The 18,527-nt window shown below is 35.7% G+C and overlaps 1 protein-coding gene across 2 annotated transcripts in view; it reads right to left on the bottom strand.

Annotated features, from left to right (window-relative positions):
* Positions 1-18,527, bottom strand: part of TAPT1 (transmembrane anterior posterior transformation 1) — a 49,794-nt gene that overhangs the window by 17,959 nt on the left and 13,308 nt on the right. Inside the window, exons 4-8 of one of the 2 annotated variants that reach the window (XM_082281386.1) lie at positions 17,588-17,611; positions 8,794-8,956; positions 4,873-5,008; positions 3,973-4,070; positions 3,735-3,804 (exon numbers count right to left, since the gene is read on the bottom strand). In XM_082281386.1, the coding sequence (XP_082137512.1) occupies positions 3,735-3,804; positions 3,973-4,070; positions 4,873-5,008; positions 8,794-8,956; positions 17,588-17,611 (491 nt within the window). The remainder of the gene's footprint in view (positions 1-3,734; positions 3,805-3,972; positions 4,071-4,872; positions 5,009-8,793; positions 8,957-17,587; positions 17,612-18,527) is intronic. The other variant, XM_082281387.1, reaches the window with a different exon arrangement.

The raw sequence follows: 18,527 nt of genomic DNA, 5'->3' as shown, positions 1-18,527 counted from the left end.
AAGTTCGTCAAAGTTCAGAATAAGTACGTTAAATTTTTGAGACAAGAGATCTAAAAAACAAGGAAGAGTCACGCCTAACATCCAACTGAAGGAAATAACCTAATGCACTACATCTAATGTACTTCTCTGTATGAGGTAAAATTGAATTTAGTGAAAAAACATAATTTAGACCACAGCTTGAAATTAAAATAAGACATTTAAAAGCATAAAGGAAGGCAGCATGCTGGGCTTTCAGCAGTGATGGAAGAGCTTCTCTTCATAATTTGGTCCCCTTGTTCTCTAATCCTGACCCTAAAAAATTAGTTTACAGATAACTATTTCAAAAAGAGAATATACTATTTAAATTCAGGGAAATATTTCTTCCTGATACAACAAATAAAAGGTTTTCTTGCCTTCTGTAGAGAAGTGTTTCCAAATGGCCACAGTGTTTAGATTGCCTGGGTGTACATAAATTTCCTTGTAAAAGTCAGGGTGACAATGCAAAAGTAGTTTTGCTGCAGCTGAAAAATCAAAGCTGTGGGAGCAGCAAGGCTGAAATCACAGACTCTGTAGCTGCAGTCTCAAGCAGCTATACAAGCCCCAAGGTCTTTGCTGATCTGCCCCCAAAAGATAACAGGTTTAGTTTTATTAGGTAGCAATTGACCAATGTATATGTCATGTCCTATTCAATTAATTTTTATGTAGATGATGCACAGTTATTTTAGTCTTGAAAGTTTACTGAATTGGCTGTTGAAGCAGAATTTTAAACAGTCATACCAAGGTGAGAAGGATCACTGACTCCACCGACACTAAGTCCAGAAATGTAAACACTGGGAAAAATAGTACAGCCACACATCAGCTTGCTATCCACCGACTGGGGCTGAGCACGATGCCCAGTGAAAATGATTTCATAATTTCCAGATCTAAACTGGTAGTTTGGTGGCTCTTCCTATCCTGATGTTTTCCTACATAAAAGCTTGAGCCAGGCAGGGCTCAGCAAGGTATTCCAACGTGTGATACAGGACGTGTCTTAGAAAGTTCTGGACAGTTCATTTCTGTTTTCACACACAACTTGCTTTTGAATTCTAGTTGTAGTAACTTCCCTTGAACACAGTATCTACTCTTGTGGTCATTGCTTATCTTTTCTCCTACATCATATTTTTCTTTTGATTAACTTGTTAAATGAGAAGGGAGTTTCACCTGTTCATGAGAAATTCCTCAGACGCCCCTGTGAGATTCATATTGTTCCCCTCAAGAATAACTATATTTAGCTACTGTGTATTAATCAGTACCTTTACACTGAATTGAAAACACATTTGACAACAGTAATATTTTGAGCTGAGTCCCAGAAAATGTGGGGCACAGAATCCATTCACTGTGTCCAAGCTTAATCAGCTACTGCTGCCATCACTGCCCTACAGCCAACTGCAGACCTCAGAAAACTACTAGAAGAAGCAGAGAAAGGTGGGAAATATATGGGAGTGCTTAGATTTAGTGTTTCCTTTCAGAAGTTTAGCTCAGTGCAGGCATGCAGTTTAAGCACACTGTGTTCTAGGACACACAAGACACTCCAAAGGGTAACTGGAAGCTCAGCTGACAGGACCAGACTAGTCTCAGTTCCAGGGTAGGATAAAGTATTGGCATAGCATACCAACACAAGATGCACCATCATTTCAGCTGCATCAAATGAAACATTTAAAGGATACCAAAGTGATCAGAATACATGAATTGAAACAATATTGTTCTATCCTTACTGAAGCTGTGATGTAGTAAACCTGTTCAAGTTCAAAAGAGGTGAAAATTTCTACTAAAAACCTGCCTGTTATTTATCTCTGTGAAGAAAAACACTGCTATTTATAACCATACTGAAAAGTGTTTCAGGAAAAGTTATCTGCTTGAAAGGAATAAATTAGCTTGTTTTGTGCACTCTTCTATGTATGTACTCACTGCTTCCATCCCCACACTGTCTAATGAATGGCAATACTTCTTCTACCAACTGATAAAGGGTGACCTGATACTGCTATTATGGGTCTTCAATACTAATGTCCAGCAATAAAATATTGATATCCTTTTCTTTTTATGGAGGAAAATTACTAACAATTTCTAATATCAGTCCCTTCTTTATTTCAACATAAAAGAGGCCTCACCTTTAGGTAGGAGAGCTAGATCCATAGCTGTAACTATTTCCTGCATTAATAAGAAACCTTATCTAGGTTTTCTGTCAATACTTAAGTAAATTTCATTTTTAGCATTCTCACTGTAAAGTTAAATACCTCTGATTTAAAAAATGTAAGTAATTAAATCTTGGAACCAAAATAATACTATTATCACAGAATAAACAGATTATCAACACAGCCAGGAAGATCTTTTTGGTGGGGTTTAACAGCATCTATGAGGTAGCTTAAAATTTCTGTTCTATAATTTCTGTGATATATTTAAGGTTTTATGTAAATAGCCTTTCATCCAAAGAACCACAAAACATTTGCATGTAATATTGCAGTTTGCAGATGAATTAAGACAAAAGTCACATCAATATTCAGAACTCAAAACCTGATGTGAGCCTGTTGAAAATTTAACTCATGATACAAAAATATGAATCACCTGTTTTTAAATAAGTAGCTATTTTTTTTAACCTATTGCACATTTGAGTTATCTGGTTTAAAATCTGTAAGCTGGAATGAAAAAAATATATTCTATTTTCTTTGCTCATATGTATAAATGAAAGTGGGGAAATTCAAATCAGATATATTGAAGAAATTCTTCACTGTGAGGGTGGTGAGGCACTGGAACAGGCTGCCCAGAGAAGCTGTGGATGCCCCATCCCTGGAATGCTCAAGGCCAGGGTGGATGGGAGCCTGAGCAACCTGGTCTAGCAGAAGGCGTCCCTGCCCATGGCAGGGGGGGGTTGGAACGAGATGATCTTTGAGGTAGCTTCCAGCTCAGGCCATTCTAAGATTCTACAAAACTACTACAAGCAAAGAAGCTCTAGCACAACATTAAAGTGCAGTCGCTCCTACTGGCTTTGAAATCACAAATTCAATAAATATTTCAAATGGCTGATACCAGTATGACAAAGAATCTCCATCAAAGGGTACCTGAACAGCTTTTCCTCATGAGACACACTGAGTACGAGTTCCCAAAATTCATCCTAAGCAGTGATACACTTAGGAAGTGCCAGAAGCATGTTTCCTAAGTACCCTCTACTATTACCTTGAGAGCATATTAAAAAATTACAGTAATCTCTGGTATTTCCATCACATGCCAGCTACTTTGTTACATTGGTTTTTTGTTTGTTTGGGGTTTTATTTGATTGGGATTTTTTTTTTTGCTTGTTTGTTTGTTTAGGGTTAGGTGAGAGGTATTTCAAGATCCACCCTCACAGCCACGCAACAACATGCATTCTGAGATCACTGTCAATATAGCACACTATGAAGTTAACTTTTTGAAAACACAAGACTTGATCACTTGGAAGCATGGGTACTTCAGCACAAAGCCACTAGGCTGTTTTAGCACCTCAAATAAAAACTTGCCATAAAAGGAGCAACAGTGTTCCTTGAAGTGGATCTCCGTTTCATCCCACTGAACCAAAGAGTAAAAGGGGTGATGAGGAATGCAAGTCAGAACACTCAAATTCATCAAGGTAAAGTAATTATAGTAAGAATAATATTAAATACATTGAATACATTAAATACATTAATGAACTAAATAAACAGCTTTTCTTTACATTTTCTCCTGATCAGCACTGCTATACATACCACTATTTGACATTTGAAAAAGATTGTTCTTCTCAAACTTCTTGAAAACACTTCCTTTTATTTCGACAAACTGCAATTTTTAGAAACAGTTAATTAGTTTTTACTGATAAAAAACTGATATAAACAAATAATGTTATCAAAAATATGTTAAAATATTAATATTTAAGACATTTGATACACAAAGACAAGGGATTCTGAAACAAATTAGGGTAGCTATATAATAAAGCTACACACTTACATTATTGGACATCATGATGGTAAGCAGTGATTTATTGTGGGAGTTGAAGGCCACATTAAGGGTTGTTGCTTGAACCATTATAAGAATAGCATGCAGGACTGCATAGCAGGGTTAAGGAAGCATATTTGAAATAATTTTTCTGCGCAACAGTACTGAAGAGCATTGAACCTCAAATTTCCTATTTTGCTTTCAAAGTTTAACAGGAAAGTTTCCATATCCCTGTAAACCAGACTTACAGCAAGACAATGCTTACATGTATGTAATATACCCACAGTGTTTTGTAGCATGTAATAATGATGCTAATTTTTCTTGTTCTAAAAGAACCCAATGACATAAGTCATGAGAAACATCAATACAACCTGAAGAAAAAAATCTGAGGTAAAGATACAGAATTAGCCTCAAGATTTCAGAGAAAATAGGGAAAAATTGTAAGAATTCCAAATTCATCACCAAAACTATTGGACTATGGTATCTCTTTAGATTCATCAATTCATTCTAAGGTTACTTCATACCAAGAACATTTGCATCCCGCATATGTATGAGTTTATCCCTTCAAGAAAATATGTTCAAGCTAGATACATTTAACATTCCACTAAGTAACAAAATCCCACTATCTTCAGGGCCCTGTGGCCCAAAATACTCAAATACAAATCAGAAACAAAAAATTTTCCATGAACTACCCAATTATGGTTTGTCATTTTACTATAGGTACACCATTCACCATTCTGAAGGGATTTTTTTTTAAAGCAGGTGGTACTGGCAGTCTTACTTTTCAAGTAAAGGAACACTGATTTAGGAATACTATCAATTTTTCAAATGTATTAAAGTAAAATAATGCAGAGCAATTACTCAGTAATTTAGCTTAGGAAAATTTTGTGATTTATCAAAGAAAAAGGATACAGACATATAGCACTGCCATGAAGAAGTGAGGAATCACACCTATGTGAGCTCTTTTTCTTTCCTTAGGTTCTGTAGCTGTCCAATAAAGAGCATCCAAAATATCTTGTCCAAATGAAGAAATCAGACGATCAGCCACCTAAACAAGAACAACTTTACTGCCTTTTACTGCCTACCTTTCTCTCCAACACTTGAGTATGTGCACTTCAAGAACAATTCAATCTAAAAGTACAGCTCAATCTAAAAAAAGTTTCACATATCTATCACTTTTGATTTCTTACTTATTCCATTTTCACTCTGGATTTCACAGCAACCCTGTTCCTTTTGTATATTCATCAGTTTACTTTCCCTTTCAAACTTACTATTCTCTTTGCAACAGTATTTGTAATAAATAATCATAATATTGTTATCTTAGATGCTTTCTTGAAAGATATTCAAGTACAGTTCAAACCTCAGCCTTTGATAAAGCAGTATGTATCTTGTGTTAAACTACCTTAAATGTTTTTCCCCATCCCTCTGGGCTTAATAGGAGAAAACCCCCAACAATGAAAAGTGAATTCCAGATGACAGGTAACATTTGCTTACAGGTACAAAAAAGACTGAATTAGACTTGGCTCGACTGCTTTCTATATACTGAAGTATATACTTAATGTAAATGTCCACATAAAGCAGAACTCAAAACTAAAAGTACTATAACACAAAAACAAGCGATTAAGAGGGACTTGAACGTCTGCCAAAAAGGGAAAATACGTTGAAAAAACAGACACCTGAATTGTAATCCAAAGAATATATGCACAAATAGAAAAAAGACCCTCTGGCAGTAATTCTAAATATAGAAAACATACGGACAGCATTTTGAACTTGTAATTTAATACCACAGCAAGAAAGGTCACAGGGAGGTCCACCAGTTCCCAACATTTAATCAGCAGCAAACATATAAAACTAAAAATCATTACATGGAAGAACGTTTTTTCTGCCTATACACTGCATTTCAGTCATTTTAAAACCAAGCTGCACAGGCCAACAAAACCAGAACTTCAAAAATTAAACTTGGTACATGTCTGGCTTGGTACATGTCTGGCTTAAAAAAAGAGCTATCTCTCACTGCTCACTAATTCAACCAAATGGAAACAGTTATAGATGAAAAACTGATTATCTCTACTTAAGAAAGGCAAGTACTATTTTCTCTTAGTGTCTTTCTGTAAAACAACAATTTTGGAAATGTTAAGTCAACGCAGCAGCAATGCAGAACCAGGTGCACAATGTACCTGCAAATATTGATCCTACTAAATAGAAAGTAAGTTCCTGGGACAACACAAATAAACCTAGACTTAGGATCATTTTAAATTAAGTGTTCTCAAGGTAAAGATATTGAAGCGAGAGAAGTCATATTTATTCAAGACACTACTACTGAATGAGGTTTCCTAAAATATTAAAATTGAATTAAAACAGAATTTTACAGGATGCCTCAAGTAAATATACAATGTGCTGCACTCTAGGAATCACCTATGAAATAAAATGAACAAAACCATGAGCTGATGAATTATCATAAATCAGAATCCCAACCCCATCAGTTTGAGAGATATTTACAGTGGCACTGTTTTCGGCTTTTAGATTTTGTAAATTGAGACTGTCTGCATTATTTGCTTCCTGCTCATTGTGATGACCCATTGAGTAATTACAGCTGGTGTAGTAACATCAGCTACAGAATGCTTAAGAGTTTGGTAAGTTTTTGTTCACAATATTGTGAGGGTTTTAATAGATAAAATAGTGGCTTTGCTTTCCTTTCTATTTAAGCAGTCCTTGGTTCTTTGCTGAAAGGATAGAAAATATTAAAACCCACCACACAATATTGTTGCTTGCTTTTCCAAATATGACTTACCTAAACCCTACATGCCGGCTCCAGGCTCCAGCAGAATTCCATGGTGAGTGCTGTCACCAGCATAACGCACACTGGGGCTTCACAAGGAGCAGGAGCCGGTGGGTCTGAATCTAAAAAAGAAAAGTGTCATTTAAGCCAAATGTGCTGAATGCTCCCCTTAGCCTGTCAGTTGGGAGCATTCAGCACATAATTTGAAGATTTTGCATTCTTCATATCTCTCCAGGACACTACTCCCTGGACTTGCCAACAGCCGAAAACATTAGGACATTGTAAACATCTCTGCTCCTCAGTGATTTAATTAAACTAAAAAGATCTTCCTTATTTTGAAAACTTGTGAAAAAATGTAAAGTGCATTGCTTAAAAAAAAGCATATTAACAGTTCCTTAAAAAGCATTGCTTGCATCACTAGCAAAGACTTTTAATAAAAATCACCAGAGTAGTCTAAGCAAGCCAATAGTCAAACTGTTGAAAGCTGACTATCAACCAAGTCTTTCAGTGGGATCCCACGAACATTTTCTGATAATATTGCTGCACCCGTCATGGTAAAAAAAGCCCCTTAAAAACATGCACTCTGCTTGGCATGTTGGGTTTCATGAGACACCATGGAAGTTAAATACTGTTTCCAAATTCAAAAACTAATATCATTTTTCTAATAACCATGAGTAGTAACAGACTTCCCCCTTTCCTAAAAGGAACAAACTCATGCAGCACTTTCCTTAGTCAAAACACACGATTTTTGTTCTGCCAAACACAGCAAATTCAATTCCTCATTCCAGAATGGCACATGGCTTCCAATTCATAGCAAACACTGCAGTATTGCTTCAAATTATGTGGTAAGCACATAAAGCTGAGAAAGTACAAGCATGATTTGAAGTAGTCTTGAAATAGAGAGAAATTACTATTTTGAGTGCATGGATTTATTTAGTAAGTGATAATCTCTCATCAATTATGAAACTATATATGGATATTTCCCCACACAACTAAAATCCAGAGAGTAACTCAGTGCCAATTTAATATTTGTACATGTTTTCCAGCAAATGTAAAATCAAAGACAACAAAAAACCTATGAATAAACAACTGAGGTGGCTTGTAAGATATTTATTTCACTTAGTATAACAAAGTGTGTTCCTTATGCAATATTTTCATATTTTATGAGGAAAGAACAAATGCCTTCTGACAAAATATTCATATTTTGCAGAGTGTAACCCTGTTTCAGCAGTCTTCAAACAAACGCACAACAGATGTTCAAACAAGGATTAATATGTCATTCAGAAATCCCGGAATCCTAGTAGAGTAACTTTTGTGTACAAAGCTCTGATTGAGTCCTTTTAAGAGGTTGTATTCCTACTATGTCCTGTATTTACAGGATGGAGGTAAGATTGCAGCTATGTAAACATTTACTTTGTGAACCATTGATCATAGAAGTACAATAAAAATCTTATACTTTACATTAACAGCAAAACAGAAACTGGGGGGTTTTTGCCAGAATTTCTCGTATCTCAGAAAACAGAATTTCCTTCTCTTGTGTCACTACATTCATTCGCCCTATTGCTTACATACTCAGGTTTTCGTCTGCTAGCCAGGACTGAGATTAAGCAGTAATAGGTGTCCTTGCATACAATGAAAGCTGTATTTCCATAATGATGAATTAAAACCCAAATTCCATGTTTTCTATTATCCTCCTTCTTTGCTCTCTCTTGGGATCTTATAATTATTTCAAATCAACAGTTTCTACTTTTCTTGGCAAGTTCAAAATCTCATTCATTCCCTGACATTTCATAAGACACTTCTTCTGTTTCCATTTCTCAAGTTTCTTGCTATGAAATTACTAAGCTCCATAAATCAGGCATTATGAAGCAGTATCTAAAAACTTATTGTTCACAAACCTGACTGTTTCATGGCATCTAGGCTTATTATCATAGGTGTGTGCAGATTTGTGAGAATACCACCTGTGCCACATGCTAAGTACAATTACCGTAATACAAAATATTTCAGATAGTCTGAAAAAAGCATGCTTCATATTCTGATGCCAACATTCTTACCTCAAGCATGTTATAGATGATGTAGAGCTTTATGACAGACTGTCCCCTTATCAGATGATACATCATAGAGTAGTCAACATAGTGCATCATGAAGTAGCAGATGACCAGTATAACTCCTTTGAGAATGTCACATACCTGAGCAGGTTGTAGCAAACGTCTGTCACTGAAATACAAAAGGCAAAAAGCTCCACTAAATGTCATATACCCACAAAATACAGATGTTACTAAGTCGATATGAATTCACAGAAGCTTTTCATCATGGATATATTTTAATGTCATTTATTATGCCCCTTCCCCTGCCCTTCACTCCAACACCATGACCATGATACACATTTATAGATCACACTCATGAACAGGATCACAGTCTCTTACTCACCACATCCCTGTAATTAAAACACTGTATTTGCTGAGAGCTCCCACTTATTAATAACCTTCTGCATGCGTGCCCTTTGGTTTCTAATTGACCTTCCCTCTTCCAGCCAATTCTATGATTTTGACTTCCTCAGGTACAGAAATTGTATTCACTATGATCAAAAAGAAATGAAGCCGTCATCTTCAATTTCAGTAAAATGAACCAGATGCTGAGGAACAGGTAGTAAATTCTGTATCTTCATTTAGCTCTAAGCTCTGCAGCAGTAAATGCAAACAATTTGACATCAGAGCTTGAGGCTGATTGTGAACCAAATGCAGAACTCTTCTATCTATAGACCCATGAGTAACCCAGGAGACTAAAGGAATTATTACACAATTTCTTCCTACAAAGTAAAACTACAGGAAGAAAATAGCTTTATCTCAATTCCCACAACAGTAGCCATAAGCATAATAAAATTACAAGGCAGTATTCACTTGTCTATTTATTTAGTTTAGTATTAATAGGATGCAAAGCAGTTAAAAAGCCTTTGAATTACATCAAAAGGTTGAGAATCAAACACAAAAAGAAGGAGGAATAATTTCTATGACATATACTATTTTTTAAATACATTGAAATGCTTTTACAGAAATTAACGTTTCAAAGAAGTTGGACGCAATTAGCAGAACTTAAGATATTAATTTTCAATTTCTGTATTCTTAAATCAGTAGGCCATCCAGTGGTTAGGCAATATTCTCATGAACTGATAAGACATTTAGAAAAAAAAATTAAAGAGTTATCTTGTAAAAAAAAATCCAAACAGTTACTTATGACCTCTGGAGTCATTCTACAGACCTGCAGAGAAGTCAAAAATCCCTGCTACCTCACTCATTCTATTTAAGCCACAGCTGGAGTGCTGTACTTTGGGTTTCTTTGTTGTTTTCCATTTGAAAGAAAAACGCCCTGAAAACGGCATTCATGCATTATATCACTCCTGGAACCACACAGTGACATTCCAGGCAAATAGGTCGTGCTCTTGCTGGGAGTATGAGCAAGAAAGTTTCCAGAACTCCCCGATTTACAGTATTCCGCTTTCTACAGAGAGCAACTGCTACTTTCATTATATACTTTTTACTTCATTAACTGCATTAAAATTAATTACATTCTGAATAAAAGAATTCAACCTAGTCCAGCATACCAGAACTGCTTACAGTGGTTTCCTCTCCCCTAAGAGATACTTTCTTGCTTTCAGCAGTCATCCAGTATCAAACAATATCCATACCACATCTAATTTCAGCCTAAGTCCTCAACAAAATGCCTCAGTGAATTTGCTTCCTTTCTTCAGCCCACAAACTGAGTTTTAACTGCAAACACCAATAAAAAAAATTAAACTGAACACGTACCTTTTGCCCACTGCTTAAGAAGCCTATGACTGTCTTTGCATGACATAGAAAAAAATGCACCCTCCCCAACCTGCAAAACCACACTTTGAAAGTTTACTGCCTTATTTAACTACATCTGACTTAAATGATTATACTTATTAAAATATAATAGTATATATTGAAATGTTCACAGGACTTAAACAAACCCATGATTATGATTACTGCTCATATGCTGAGTAACAGCATATTCTTTTTTCTCCAGTGTGCTTCCATTTTGGAATATATTCAGTCATTTCTGTACAAGTCCCCCAGCCAACACTCAAACTCTGACATACAGACAGGGATACGGTGGTAAAGGACGTGCTATTATTCCACAACAGTAATGCCAGGCCTTAGCACGTGAAAAAGAGAATCAGAATTCATTACTCAGAAAATTAGCATCTTCATTCTTCCAGCCAACAACTACTTTATGATTAGAGAAGTAGTGAGTACCTGGCAGACAAAACCTGATGAACAAAAGAGACACCTGCTTCAAAAGTTTGTCTTTTAAAAGTTTGGTAAGGTACCAATTTTAACAATAGAATGGTCTCTTACTGATATGCACTAGTGAGTAGAATCTGTTTATGAAGCTTCTGAAGCAGTCAAGAAAGATTCTCACAGGAAAATGCTTTGATGTCCACAAATCAATACAGACTGGAAATATCACGTCAAAGGTTTTCTGGCTTACAAGTAACATCAAAGATGCTCAACCACCAGTACAGTCAAAAGTTGCAGATGTTCTGAGCTGTTAACTCTATCACTCTTCTGCTTGTGCTGATTTTCATCCATATGACTACACTCAAGTAGAACCAGCTCAGGAGAAGCCAACATAAATGCAGACAGCAACCATCACAGGGGAATACAAACTCTGAGAAGAGGCTACATACAATCAGGAGCACAACTGTTCTTCTAAAGGTGGTGTCAACTCTGAAAACTATCTCAGGAGACTAACACTGTGTGAAGTTGCATACCAACTTGCACACAGTATCCTATACGCTGGAAAGATTAAAAGATTTCCAGAATGTGCTGCGTACAGAACAAACTTGATTATCACTGTGATTCAATTCAAAAGCTGCCTTAAAGAGTCAGATCAACTGCTCTTGATTGCTGTGCTTTACAGGAATTAAACTTTTGCAGAACAGATCCCATTCAAATAATGTTTTTAGAGAATTTTAGAATCATTTAGGTTGGAAAAGACCTTTCAGATAATCGAGTCCACCTGTTAACCTATCACAGCCAAGTCCACTACTAAACCACAGTCTATGCATCTTTTAAATAATTCCAGAGATGGTGATTCCACCACTCCCTGAGCAGCAGCCTGTTCCACTGCTTTACAATCATTTTAGTGAAGAAATTTTTCCTAGTATCCCATCTAAACCTCCCCTGGCACAACTTGGAGTCCTCTTGCCCTACTTCTCAAGGTGACTTGGATTTAGCTTCTCAGTAGTCTGTCTGTATGTCTAGGAAAAAAAAACTGCAATAAACAGTATTTTTTCTGACGTTTTAATTAAAAATACAATATATTAATGTTCTATTCCAAGTTCTACGTAACTCCTTATCCACATGAGAAGCAGAAACAGCAGTAATGCTGTGACAACTGCAGAACAAGAGTTCTGGTTTGGGCTGGGACAGAGTGCCTTGTATTTTTAGAAGCTGGTTTTTTTTGGATTTAGTATGAGAGTGCTGATAACACACTGAATGGTTTGGTTGTTGCTAAGAAATGTTTACCCTGAGTCAAGGGTTTTTCAGTGTCTCATGCTCTGCTAGTGAGGAGCTTCACAGAAAGCTGGCACAGAGTTTACCCAGGACAGGATGTCCTAAACTGGCCAAAGGGATATTCCACACCACAGAGCATCACACACAGTATATAAACTGGGGGAGTTACCCAGAAAAGGGTCTATCACTATTTAAGGACTGGCTGGGTACCAGGCAGTGGCTGATGAGCAACTCTGTCACTTGTTTCTCTTGGGTTCTGTTAGACTCTCTCCTTCTGCTTATCATTACTATTATTATTATTATTAGCATATTTAATATTATTATTAGCATATTTTGTTTCAATTATTAAATTGTTCTTATTTCAGCCCATGAGGTTTACCTTAACTTTCCAATTCTGTTCCCCATGGGTGGGAGATGGAGGGAGTGAGTGGCTGCATGGTACTTAGTTGCTGCCTGAGATTAAACCACAACACCTTAGTCACAAAAACATCCACACAGTTTCAATACCTCAATTTGATGACAGCAGAGCTGCCAGCACCTCAACCCCCTACTCAGTACAAGGGATTACTGCAAAGATTAACTACAGAAAACTACTTTCCAGAACGTAAGAAGAGTAAGATGATCCCGGCATTTAAAATATACCCCAGTTTTCTTTCATTGTACACTTAGGAAAGACCCCTTCATATTGACTAAACAAGTAATCTACAGTGTACCACTAACATGTTTCCAATTGAGAGAGATTAACCATGTCTACTGCATAAATCCACAGAAGCATTTTTATTGTAGCAGAATCATCTTCCGCTCTGGTTAATAACATTTACAAAAGGATTTTGAGGTGTGGTTCTGAATATAAAATGGAAAAGGGACAATTATTTCCTACAAAGACAAGGAAATCAAATAAATGGATTAAGTCTAATGCTTTGTCACCTCTTGGCAAATACACAGAACTGACTGCAAAGCCTGCAGTAATGAAAGGATGTAGTCAGGGTTCAGTGAGAGCTGACCATTGCAGTTTTAGTGTATGATCAGGCTCACACTGGTTCAAGCTGTATTTGTCAGAAATCATTCCTATCCCTTGAATTAAGCTGTTTAATACATATAAACACACACAGGCTGATGTGATTTCATGCCTGTCATAGCATCCTAGCATTCTGCATTCATTTTTCTCAATGCATGTTTTTACTTATTGTCTCCAGTAACTACTCAATGCCAACACTAAAAAGTACTGTCAGGACATCTTAAGCACTAACTAATCAGACCTCATGATTAATATCCCATACAAACTCATACTGCTGTAGTCATGCACATCATGAGTACTACAGAATCTCAAAGAAACAAATAAAAAAGCTCATCTTGTCCAAGCTATGACAACTACAAAAAGGTCAAGAAGCAAACAAGGAATACATAGCTTAGTGCTGGTAATTTCAATACCTCACTTGAAAGTAGGGACCCAAGTTTTAAGAAATAACATTACTGAGCTGATGTGATAACTCAGAGTGTGATACTGTACAACTTTAGAAACCATTAAACGGAGGTATGAGAAACTGAAACAGCTTAACTCACTTCCAAACAACTCCCATTTTTACAGCTGAGTATGAAGTATGACACAGAGAGAAAGATTTCACATGAAAATTACATATGGGTCTTTTTTCCTCATGAGTGACAAAATGAGAACAACAATTAAAGAGCACTACAACTACACAACTTTAATCATTCTGGTAGCAAGGTAACAAAACAGTGAGCAGTAGAATCGCTCTGCAGATAGCAGTTAGTCTTTTCCTTCAAAGCTATCCCAGGCATACAGTGATGCTGCACAACTGAGTGAAATATTAACACTTGCCTGGCTTTAATGAACTCTGCTCTTAGAAGACAGTATCATGAGAGCCTTTGTCAAAGATGTAGTTCCTCTAATATCCTACTAGATTCCAGAAATAATGTTACATGGTTTCAAAATTTGGCTGAATATAATTTACATTACAATTTTCACACCTCAAACCAGTAAATAAAAGGATTCAGGGCATCCAGACTGTCCTTCAAATGAACCTTATTACAATACATTATTTATATCTTTTCACCTTATTATTTTCTGCCATTATTTGAGCAACCTGGCTTAGTGGAAGGTATCCCTCCCCATGTCAGGGAACTGATAATCCTTAAGGTCCCTTCAAACTCAAACCATTCAATGATTCTAAGATTATTCCATTACTACTTCAAAGATTTTTCACTTTAAGTCATACTCTTTAAGATGCTCTTTACAGAATTTTAAAAGTGGTTTCATTATGCTAAGTCTCAAGTTCCCACATCAGCTGTACAGCCTAGACTATCAAGGAATCAAATTTTAAAACTTCTTCAAACAGCAAAGTACTTTTAAACTAAAGAGTAAGGCTTATCCATTCTTTCTACTATCCACTATGTACAATCTTATCTTGCTTTACTAACACAGAATACACCAAAATGTTTAAATGAGATGATCCTTCAATCTGCATGAATTCAGTGAAAATCCAAGCATTCCTCTACAGAGACTCTCTCGCACTGTAATGTTAACCAGCAAATTTTGACAATACAGAAAAAAACCACACAGAGACTTCAACATTCTACAGCATGTACTTAACAAGATGTTCAACCTCCTCAGCCTTTGGGTATACTTATCATTACATCTACTAATTGACAGAAAATCTCCACTGAAACAAAGCCTTACTTCTCAAAATAATATAAACACAAAAATGCATACTTAAGGGGATATACAAGCTTATTACTAATTTTAACATAAAGTGATGTGCAAGCCATACTACTATACCTTCCTATTCCACACCATGCTTCTGCTTCAGCCCAGTCAATTGTTAAAAAAGGAAGCATGCCAAGCTCAATGCTTATCCCACAGTATTTAAAACAGTTGAAAGTCAAACTATGGCATAATTTCTACAATGCACTGACTGAAATAACCAAGAACTAGGAACTGGGCATATCAGTCTGTTACAGAAAAAACCAACTCTTTACAACACAATAAAAATCTAGGTTTAATACTCATGTTTCAAACTTTCCAATTTATGGTTTGTCCATCATGAGACAAACTTAGAAAGTATAAATACAAGTCTTTCCTCTGTTTAGAAAACCACTGGATCTGTGTATGCCTTCTCCCTTCGGAAAGCTAAAAGCAAGCAACTTTGATGAATTTTAGGAAAAACAACAACAACAATTTTTTTTTCCCCAAGATTACTTGTAACACTTGCAAAAAAATCCCGTGTTACAAAATCGTGTTACATTACGATCCAAAAAAAGAAGAAAAATCTAGTGTGGAAAACCAGTGCTCATCATAAGCAAACTCCTTAAGTAAGTGAAAGTTTAAGGAACTAGTTACCCGTCTGTAATTTTCAAGGTATTTCTATTTAACATCATACTCAAAATGCCATGATCCACATTTTATACTGTAATAAGAATTCTGTCTCCATCTACTGGCTGAAAAGCATTAGTTTCAATCATCCATACAGGCCATGACTACACAGATGGTCATTCTACTGATCCTTAATGTTTGCTGCTGAACAGCATGATGGATTTCATAGTATTTTCCCTTTAGTTGATTGAAGAAGCAAACCAGCTCAAGGCTTTCAGAGTATTGGTATCTACACCACCAACTCTTCAGCTGTACAACTGAAGTTACTCAGCATCAAGCAGAGCGCTATTAAAAATAAATCACAGTTTACCTACATTTCTCTTTAATACGATCAAAATCACAAGTAGCTAATGCTTAAGCAAGTAATTTCCAAAAAAAACCAAGACTGTGTGTTAGGTATTTTAATAAGCCTTGCTTATTGAATTTAAAGTCATTAAACTATTTGGAACATGAAATGCAACCTGGACAAAAAGAAATTTGTTCTTGCTGTATAAAAAAGTCTAAAAAAAGTCTCACTACAGCTATTTCCGGTATGTTTTTCAGCAACTGTCACTACAAAATGAACAGTGCTTTCACTACATTGTGTAATCTGCAGACAAGCACACTTGTACTTAGTTACTTTGGCATCCAACCCATATGCACTCTGAATATATTATTTTAAACTTAACTGCACAGACTGTCATATGATTTCTTTATTTTTGTCTTCCAGGCCTCCTGGTGCTCCTCAGTTCTTCACTAGTCTGATTACATACGGTTTTCCAGTCACCTTTTAGAGTTGTTTGGGTTTTGATTGTTTTGTTAGTTTTTTAAAAATCAACAGGCATTCAAGATTTTTTTCTTGTTTATCTATACAATTTCTGCATTTTAATTGGTTCCTTTAGTTTAGACTATTCAGTCTCATCCAAATAATTCAGATTACTCTAAACAATTACTCCTTTGAAGTCAACACATATAAAATTTCCAATACTGATGTCATATATACATTAAAGATATGAATACACTATCACTGCAAAAATGTTTTAGACTGATATTTTCATCTTAATAACATACATACATATAAAATTTAAAGCTTTTGTAAGAGTAATGTTTCTATAAATGTAGACACTTAAAAACCCTTTTTATATAGGTTTATTGTTCAGCTAATAATGCACTGAAAAAGTCTTCTGGCATGTTACAAGTTTAAGCATGTATTTTACAGCAAGCCCTTCCTAACTACATTATTCAATTCTAACACTTTCAAACAGTTAGGCAGCCATTGAGGTTTACAATATATTTCAGTTATTGATATGATGGTCTAGTTAAAGTTTTGCTTAGGTATCTTTTCTTTCTCCATTTTACATCACAGACACTTGCACAGAAACTGAACAACAGGGTTTTGTTATGCATGTAGTCTTTTATGAAGTCAATTCTTCAATGTATCCTTCCTTAATGAACTGTGGTGTCGCAAATAGCTAATCTTATATAAAGGACTAACAAAAATTATTACATTAACACATAAGGGGATATTTTCCTGTTAGCATAAGTAAAGATGTCAGGGAAAATAAAATCCAAGCAAGGCTGCCTGAAGGGTACACTTGCCCACATAACTACACACTAAAATTTTTTTAAATGGACAATGTGATCTATTGGAAATATTTTCCTACAATTATGCTCAAGTTTGGCTTCAGGAAAAAAGCTATTTTGATCAAATCCAATTTCCAGTTTGAGATTTTTAAAAAGAGGTGCACCTTATAATATGCAGGACTTCACTGTTTTAAAATTGTGATTATAACAAAAATATGTCCCAAATGAAGAATTCTAAGAAACTGAGAGCTGAGCTTGCCAAGATTAGGTGGCATTGCATTTCTCACACAATAAAAAGCCTCTACATGCACACAATATAGCACGAGACCATGCTAAGAATGAAATGAAACCAACCTTGCTGTTAGGCCCCGATGAGAGCTGTCTCAAAAAAAAATAAAACAAAAACAAAACGAGGTTTCAAATAAGTGACAACTAGAATAAGCTTTCATTAAGCTTTTATTTTTTAAATAACAGAATCAAATATAACTCAAGTCAGTAAACAAACATATGCTAAAGTGCTTTATTTTATTACGCAGGGAAACACCTGTAAGTCTAATACTAAGAAGAACTTTCAGAACTCCCTGAGATTTAGCTTAAGCATTACAAAAAACCTGCTTTAAGTACACACAGAAAAAAAGCTATGAACCTGACTGAAGCAGTACTTAGAAGACATGTCAAAAAGCTTAAGGCACTATAAATTGAAGTACAGCAGGGGCTATAGTTTTTCCAAGATACCCTTTTTTAAACTGGGCCAAATTGGTCCTCAGGCAGTCTATGTGAAAAATGCTTTAAATCTAAGATCACAAATTAGATCCTATTTTCACAATGATGTAAAGTTACATAAGAAAATATACCTACCACAAATAGCACTGAATCAGTTTCCTGTGTTCATTATTAAAACTCTTCGTTTCTCCTTTGAGGTATGTTGGTTAATTTAGCTATACTATTCATTTGTAACCAGTCTTTTTACTGATTACATGTAGATGTGTGAATTTGGCTGACAGCACAGAAGGAAAAAGAAAATCAGGACTTACTCACCAAGGAGGAATCCCTGTGACACCACATTCCATCCTATAAAGGAAGTGAAAGTGCTCTTCCCTTCGGTCTGATTTACAAGAAAGAAAGAAAGAGAAGGTTGTAATGTTGCTACACTATGCACTGTTATGGAAAGGAGAAAGGAGTACTTGATCTGAGAGTATACTACAGAAAATAATGAATGCATCTTCCTTTTTTTGGTTGGTAGAAAGCTAACATTTTGGTGGGCAGATGCACAACTTCCTCAATGAACTTCAGA

The sequence above is a fragment of the Coloeus monedula genome (assembly GCF_965178545.1).
Source record: "Coloeus monedula genome assembly, chromosome: 5".
In the NCBI taxonomy this organism is placed as follows: domain Eukaryota; kingdom Metazoa; phylum Chordata; class Aves; order Passeriformes; family Corvidae; genus Coloeus; species Coloeus monedula.
The sequence above is the reverse complement of the archived record's forward strand: the minus strand, read 5'-3'. Positions and strand labels throughout refer to the sequence as shown.